Source organism: Pleuronectes platessa, chromosome 7, assembly GCF_947347685.1.
Source record: "Pleuronectes platessa chromosome 7, fPlePla1.1, whole genome shotgun sequence".
In the NCBI taxonomy this organism is placed as follows: domain Eukaryota; kingdom Metazoa; phylum Chordata; class Actinopteri; order Pleuronectiformes; family Pleuronectidae; genus Pleuronectes; species Pleuronectes platessa.
This window is the reverse complement of record NC_070632.1, coordinates 8,002,929-8,011,436: the sequence shown is the minus strand read 5'-3', so window position 1 is coordinate 8,011,436 and position 8,508 is coordinate 8,002,929. Positions and strand designations below refer to the sequence as shown.

At 43.2% G+C, this 8,508-nt stretch overlaps 1 protein-coding gene across 1 annotated transcript in view; it reads left to right on the top strand.

Moving 5' to 3' along the window:
* The window catches only part of mrpl23 (mitochondrial ribosomal protein L23), a 33,247-nt gene continuing 24,739 nt past the window's right edge, over positions 1 to 8,508 (top strand). The window contains exons 1-2 of the mRNA XM_053427419.1: positions 1 to 135; positions 1,211 to 1,333. Coding sequence (XP_053283394.1) covers positions 116 to 135; positions 1,211 to 1,333 — 143 coding nt within the window. The 5' untranslated portion in view covers positions 1 to 115. The remainder of the gene's footprint in view (positions 136 to 1,210; positions 1,334 to 8,508) is intronic.

The window sequence follows — 8,508 nt, the reverse complement described above, 5'->3', positions numbered from 1 at the left end:
CGCGCATTGCTCCCGGAAGCACATCCCCGCACGTGTGGCGTTTGACAACCTTGAAGAGACTACAAAACAGCTAAAGTAGCCGTTAGCTTATGTCTCACAACAAAGCGGCCCCGCGATGCCAGTGACACGATTATTGTAAGTGTCGCGTTTTCACTTCTCCTTTTCTAAATGCGACGACGCGTCTGTTGGAGTTCACGTATTTATTGGGACAGCAATTTCTGCCAGCTTGGGGAGCTAGCACAACACAGCTAACGTTAGCATCGCCCAGTACGAGCCTGTCCAGCGGTGCTCTGCGTATGGACGTAGCTCATATTGTAACACAATGGGGGGGACAAGTGTGTTATTTCACACACTTGTCAGCAAGTGTTGAGCTGCAGCTTGTGTGTTTACTGTTGAATTCAAAGGACGTGATGCGACAGCAGTGTATCCACCGTTAGCTTGTGATGCTAAAAACAACACGCAGCACGCACAGTAGATATAATCGTCTGCAGGTAATGAAGCAGGTCACGTGTTTATAGTTTTACTTGCCTACTGGATCAGGACAGTTATTCTTCAGGGATGCATTGAAGGACATGTTTATTGTACTGTAAAAAAAAAATACATGGTACTCATCGAATGAAATGCTTTCCATGTGGGAACACTCCAGCATCAATACAGTGACGTCTGGCTGGGGCTAGTAGAGGAGCACTTACATGATCAGACAGGTCATAAACAAGCTAGCACTGATTTACAGCTGAGAGTAGGTTGGTTGTTCTTCATTTCTGTTCCATGACAGTATGAGCACGGAGGCCTATGCATTTGTTTTTCTATCCAGGAGTCACCTAGCTGCTCTGAGCCTTGTCCACACATGTCTATTTAATTAAATGGGGGCTGTCCTCCTCTGTTAATCAAAACAAATGTGAAAGGAAACACAAATACAAATTTACAACGACGGCTGTAAATACCTTTCTAGAACAGATACATATAACCTTGTAAAGACATGATGGCCAATCCTTTAAAACGAAATTCCTTGAAAGAAACACCTGGTGCTATTTTCTTCTGACAGATTTGTCCTTGCAAACAAAATATATTTGGAAGACATTTGTATGACTACCAATTAATTGGTTATAAATCAAATATCTCAGCAGTTGTGAGTGTGATTGTTTGATTTACTACAGTACGTCTAAGATGGAAACTGTAGAAGATGATAAGAGTCTCCCTCTCCTTTCAGGTACCCTCTCTTCCAGCTGGGCAACCCCCAGCTGAGAATCTTCAGACCCAAGTGGTTCCTGACCCTGGTGAGGCCGGGGAAAGAGCAGCCCCCTGACACTGTCCAGTTTCGCATCCCAATGGAGTAAGTGTTGATTTACCGTCTTCATTTTACTACCAATCCACTTCTTGATCAAACATGTAGTTAACTCATTACCAGTGTTATCATTGCAGCCATGAGCACGTGTTTATAGTGTCTTGCTTGAAGAACACTCATGTTTACCCACGTTTGGCGAGAGAGGGCAAGTGAGCAGACTGACAGTGGCAGTAGAAAATTTATGGATACTTTTATTGTCCTACGGCCAACAGTAACATATGATGTAAATTGGATTATTGTGCTGCTATTATATTTTGCCTCTAACTTATTGTCGTTTGTTACCATTGTAACTTTTGTAGTTTAATATGAGTCATTAATATGAGTCAGTAATATGAGGCTTTATTATACAGGGAACAAACTGTAGTTTACATTTTAGGTGCAGTAAGTTGTATTTACTGGCACTGAAGCAGTGTTGCCGGATGAGTAATGTGCACCTGGAGTTGGCCACCAGGTGGCGTGACTGCCTCAAGAACAGACATCTGAGGGTCCGGCCTCAACAGTACAGACAGTTCTTACAAACTTATGGCTGTCTTTAATGAGCTGGGTTGCAACAATGACTTGTGAAAAAAGCAGCATGGTGTGAAGTCAGGTCAACCGTGGCTTTGTTTGGCGCTGCAGTCGAGGTTCAGGTGGGGTGGAACAGAGTGAGATGTGAATCATCAATCACTCGGACAAGCCACAAAATGTGAAAGCACATCACAATGCTTTTGATCGCTCTACAACACTTACGTGTGTGTATGTAACACACACGCAAGCACACATGCATGCAAGACGGTGCACATTCTGTCAAAAAACGCAACAGGAGGTCCGACCCAGTCAGCACTTAGTAGTGATGAACTGCTTTTGACTACCTCCGCCAGCCAAGGTCACTGAGGTTCGCAGTGTTCCTCCGGCGATGTGAGGCCCAGAGCCCACACTGGGGAGAAAAATTGAAGTTTGAGGCAGATCATCTATGTGTCTCTGGTGGGGTTTAGACCATAATCTGTTCATCCAGGTGCCTGGCCTCCCACTCTGATTCTTGCCTCTTCTCTGCCAAACTCCTAGGGTGCTTATGTAATTGTGTGCGTGTGTGTGTGTGTGCGCGTGCATGCACTCGTCAGTGTGGGTGAGTCAGTTTGTTAGAATAGTGTGAGTCTTTGTGTATGTATGCACAAAAGTGGGTAAGTGCAGGGTGCGTGTGTGTTTATAAGGGTGTGTAAGGTTCTTTTTTTTAACTTGCAGTCTTTGATGCTTGGGAGAGGTGCATGGCTGATTGATATGCTGCTGGGGCTTCGGTGTGCACTTGAAACACTGTTATGTTTTACTTCTCAAACACACAATGTAGTGAACGGACGCTGAGACAGTGAGACACACCAATTATCACTCCCACTCCCAGCTTATTGATGAGTCTGAGTCAGTACGGCAGTGAAAGCTGTTGCAGTTATGACTGTTGAGGGTAGGCGGCGTAGGCGTGGGTAAGTTGTAGCGCCGAGCAGCTGTTAATGAGAAGTGGCGATGTCGGCGTTCTCAGGGCCACAACACAACGTGGCCTTTATCTCCGTGACACCTGGGAGTAGATAACCATGGTTGTGTGTCTTGTTCGCCTTCTCTCTTTTTTTTCTTTCTCCTTTTCTTGCTATCATCTGTACACGTCTTTCTCTGTCCTCTCCCTCCCTCTCAACCCTGGGCGCTGCTGTTTATTGTGCTTTTCGTAAACACTTTGCAACGCATCCAGAGCCAATCCCTTTTTGGCACTTGTTGTGTGGGACACCTGGGCTCTGTTCGCCCATAATTCACTTTGTACCTGCTGGAGGGAAGTATTTGTTTGTCTTTTTGATTGTTCTCAAACCTTTTGTACCGTGTTAGAATTTTCTCTCTGCTCCAGAAGGAACATCATCAAATTTCGAGGTTTACTCCCCCACGCACGGCTTGTGCCTCACCTGGCATGGCATGAGGCCAGTGCTCACACACACATGCACACGCAAAGAAAATAATACAACACTGGACGTTGTGTTCACTCTACTACGCAGTCACATTTCATGCTTCTTTCCTGTCTAATAACAATGAAACCAGACCGTGCTGCGGTTTCTCACTGTGATCAGACTTGAGCACACTCACCCGGCTCCACAGCTGCTCGAATCGTCTTTGCATTTTAACAACTGTACAGTACCTGTTGGACCAAACAACGTCCTGATCACTCCAGCTTCTGTTCCTCGTCATAAACACATGGCTCTAGTTGGGAACCGGGTAATTTTTCCCGCTAATTAACCTCAGTTTATGTCGTAGGCAGTCATTTAGCGAGCCACTCGAGCAGTATAACCAACTGTCGGGTCTTTGCTGACCCGTCCCTCTGTGAGCAGTTTACTGACTGCTGGTGACCCGGTCTTTGATCTGTTTCTGTTCTTTTGTCAAACCCAAAACTGAACAATAATCTAATCCTTCACACGCTGCTCTTATACTCTCAGCTTCTCAACTGTCTCGTCCCTCCCAAAGTCTCAGGTTCCTCAATGGCTTTCCCTCTAAACAAAGTCTGCTATTATGATCTTGATACTTAGTGTTGAGCAACTTCTGTTCATGTATTGTCCGTGTAGATGGGAGGGTTAAAGAAATGAGTGTGCGTTTCTTAACCCAAACCTGACAATGGGGCAGGCTGACAATGAAGAGCGGCTTTCTTTTTTGCCTTTCATCTGTGCAGAAAACAACTCCTGTTTCATTCTCACCACTAAGCCGGTCTGACATAATGCACTTTGATGTTGTGCGTATGACTACGTACATATTTGTTTTGTGTACCGTGGATGTTTATTCTGCATTGTGTTAATAAAGGTGACACGTAATATTAAGTCTGAGAGGCTTATTACGCAGCCTTGCGTATTACGAGACCACAGTTTGCAAAGCGTGCTTTCTTTCAATGTGTTCCTCTTTGCGGATGCATTTGTACTCTCTGTATGTCGTCATAATATTAACTTTACCTTTACATAATTTTGCAGTAATTGCTGATTAAAGAACATTTCACACAGCTTATTCTGTAAAGAAATCGACAAATTAACATCTGCGTCAGGTTTAAATAGGAGTTATCAGGTCCACGTTATGTAAATCAACAAACAGGAAAAAGAAACCAGATAGTTTCAGAGGAGGTGCTGAAGGAATGAGGTTCTTCCAAACTGCAGTAAAGGCTGCGACACTGCATCAATGTATGTTGTGTGTCCATGGGGCAGTCTAGGCACCTGGGTGATATATGTGCATAGTACACTGGCAGTTGGAGTCAGTATTAATAGATAATAGAAATAACTTACTTAATGTCAGTCAGATCTACCATTCTCTATCTTCTCTCTCTCTCTCTCTCTCTCTCTTCTATCTCTCTCGCCCTCTTCCAGGCACTTCTTGTATCTGTCGATTGATATTAAAAGCGGTCCACAGAGCAGTGGACAGCCACTGCAAAATGCATATAGTGGAAACACAGTGTGTGGCCGCATTCTCTTCCCTTCCCCTTTCCTTGTAATACTTAAGTTGATCTGCCAACCAAAAAGGCACCACAAAAAGCCCAAATGTGCATGCAGCCCAGTTTCTATCAAACAAGCAGCCCCATTAAAAGCCTTCCAGTGGTTTGCCAAGTCAAGTTGCTAAAACAAGCAGCCTTTCCAAGGAGGATTCATAGCAGCCACAAGAAGCCCGATGGTCACTGAATCATCCGCATACAAAGTGATGCTCGTCTTAAAACAAGAAGACATGACAAAAGCACCCCCATATTTTGCTGTAGATATTTTAAGCAAATGTCCAATGACTGTGGAATGGCATTCAGTTAATACATAAGAATGAAGCACCATTACTACAACATGATTGTAATGATAAGCAGCTTAGATAATAATAATAATACATTTGATTAGTATAATGCTTTTTAAAGGTACTCAAAGGCACTTAACATGGTAAAAACACTGACACTAACAACAAGGCAACATTATATTAGTTAAAAGACAGTTACTTAAATAAATCGCAGATGAATTGCAGATTTTAAAAGGTGAGTTTTGAGTCACCTTTTTGAAGGATGACCATGAAAACTTATGTTCTTATTTTCTTACATAAAAAAAGGGGGGGTTTTGGCACCTGCAAACTTTATACAGCCAAAAAGCCTGATCTGCTTAGTGTTTCCTGTCCATGTTGTTTATATATCATTTGTGGTTAAAGATCATTGAGTGGGTGGCTATATAGGACATCCTTTATGTACAACAGAGGCACCACCCATTCACCTGGCAGACATTCTTTTAGCACCAGCACATTAATAGACAAGTGGCGTACAGTCGTCTCTGAGCTTCCAGAATTCATTCACTGTCCTTATTGTCAAGCGCTGTCAAAGCTGCCTCTGTCCCGTCTTTGCAATTTTCCAACTGAGCCCTTTCACCTACTTCTCTCGAATGCTTTGGGAGCACAGGTGTAAATGGACCTCCTTAAACTACTGGAACTGATACTCATGATCTTCTTGGCTTGGGCAGTGTTAGCCCACATTTGAGAATGGGACTTCCAGGAGCATGTAAGTCCAGTGCAGAGGAAGGCGGACAGAAGACGGAAGAGTATAAATGAATCTGAAGAATGATGAATCTGCTCTATCGTCTCTTGTTCGCACACAAACACAACTTTGTCACAGAGGAGCTCAACAAAGGCATCAAGTTTACCCCATTTCCTCATCGGTGCCGTATCCCTTCAGCGACGGGTTTGTTTCAGATAACTTGATATCACATTCAGGTGTTATATCTCCCTTGTACGCCTCCCCCTGAACAATACAGAACAATATATCATTATAAATTGTTTTCTGCCAATAATGCCAGCATGCCTGTTATTAAACTTGCTCGGCAACAACCAACCATAATTGATACTAATCCATCGCCTGCGTCATCTGATGCCTTTCTAGGTTTGTGTTTAGAGTTCTTTCATCATCTTGGGCGAGGAATCTTTGTAGCATGTGTGTTTGTGTATAAATATATACCAGTTGCTGAGGAACGATTTCTCTAGCCCTGGCAGTTGCTGTAGACAGGTTTTCATTCTTCCTAAAAGGCAGAAGTGTGAAAGGTTAGCTTGTGGAGTCAGATGGTTGTTTATACTGGGATGATGATCAGATGCTGCCTGCATCACTATTGGAGACACCGCGCCCTTTGTCTAAGTTTAGTCTTGTTTATGTACACGCTTAACTTGACATTTTCTCCTCCGCTGTCAGCCCAAGGCTTCCTCTCAATCTGGATTCCAGTTTGTATTTGAGATGGGAGTCATGAATTTACTAAGGTTGGAGGGGAAAAGCTGTGTAATGTAACCCCTGTAAATGTACTGCACACTATTCATGTGTGTGGGTGTTTTCCAATAGAGCTGCAACCAAAATCTGAAACTCTTTCTGATAACTGAATAATCGTGCCTTTCATTTTTTGTTTTTCTTCACATATCTGTCAAATATTCTTGGTATCAGCTTCGTCTTCTGTTCCTTTTCTGTCGTTCAAAGCTTTTGGACTGATTGTAGGTGACATCATGGGCTCTGAAAAACTCTTAAGGCTATTCTTTTGTGTAAGGTTTTTTGGACTTGATGATTGATAGATCAGTAATAATATTAATATCCGGTACATTTATTAATAAAGCAAATATCTTATTATACCATTTATTTATCATTTGTATGGTATTTGGTTGGCGTTTGTTCTCCATTTTCATATTTGTTTTTCCGCTCTAGCCAACACCCAATTAATTAAGCACATGAATGTGCATCTAGTGCTGATTAACAGAAATGACTTCATCTTATTTCATACATCCTACCTCTATGTGTGTGGTAGCTGCATAATTTGAGTAGTAAGGGCAGCAGGGATTTAAAATGTTCTCATTAATCAGATCAGTGTTCCCTCTGCTAATGATCCAGAGGAGACCTTACAGTCCCCGAGCCACTTTCCTGTCTTCCAGTTCCCCACCAATGCTTTCTAGGAAAACCCTTCTCTCAGCGCAATCACTCTCTCTCTCTCCCTCTCTTGATCTCAAGTACCCCGGTCACCGCGCTCCGCTTCACTGCCCTCTGGCACACACAAGTCAGGGGTTTTGGGGGGAGGTGGGTGCAAATGGAGCAGAAAGACACATCTGCATGCTTCATCTTTGGAAATACATCTCTCTCGGGTGGGTGAAGCAAGACAAATGGGCCCACAGAAACCTTAAAAGGTTTGTTTACACCTTTCTTAACACAGTGATGCAGAAACCCCCTGACCCTCACTCCCAGTGGTCCTCAACCATTATCGTCTCATATAGAGAGAGAAAGAGAGCTCAGTGAGTGCTTAGTTCTCTCTTCTCACAATGGCATCGGCTTAAAGTTTGTATTTAGTAGAATAAGCTTGTCATACTCAACAGTCACCACATCAAACTATCCTGCCCTGTGTAATGTTGGAAATAGTTACTTGTGTATTGAAATGTGAGTCTGCCTCTCTTGATTTTCTAACTTCTTTGCTGGTCAAATGGAAGTGTACTCGTTCTAAATCAGCATCCGCTTTGCCAAAAAAAGAGCCTATTATAGAGGAAAGGGCAATTGTTTGTACTGCATGGAAACATATATTACATCACTCACATCTCAGGTACAAAGAGTCTTTGTGTGCACAGATGGGATTTTCTCATGCAAATGTTTGCTTTGCCCTTGTATTTGTACAAAAGATCCAGATATTCTGCTATGTCCTCTGGAAAAATAGACAACGTTACATTATCCCGTTCTATCAAAGAAACGTATGAGGTGATAGAACACACCATATCCGAGGCACTCATGTCAGACCACAACGTCGCTATTAAGCACTTTGTCAGACGCATTTGGGAAGTGCTTTCTACCAGGCTAATCCAATTGGCTAGATTGATTAGCAGTTAAAAGCCTTTCTTCCTCTGGTCGGGGCAATCTGTTTCAAATGCCGCCCTGTGAGCTAACTTCAGCTGGGCTTGTCCACCGGATCAGTTGGTGCCAGGCTCACTTCCTGTGTAGAGTTTCACCGGCTGCGATCGATACATGCAGACAGCTAATTGGATGAGCACTGACACTCACATTTTTCTTCTCCCCACTTTATGGCCCAGAGAATAAAGGCTGAATATGGGCATATAGGGGAGCGTCCTGTCTGTTACAGTAGGTAATATAACTGCTGAGTTTATGGGAATGCAGTGTGGAAGTAGGCTCTTTCATTTCTATGTCGGTG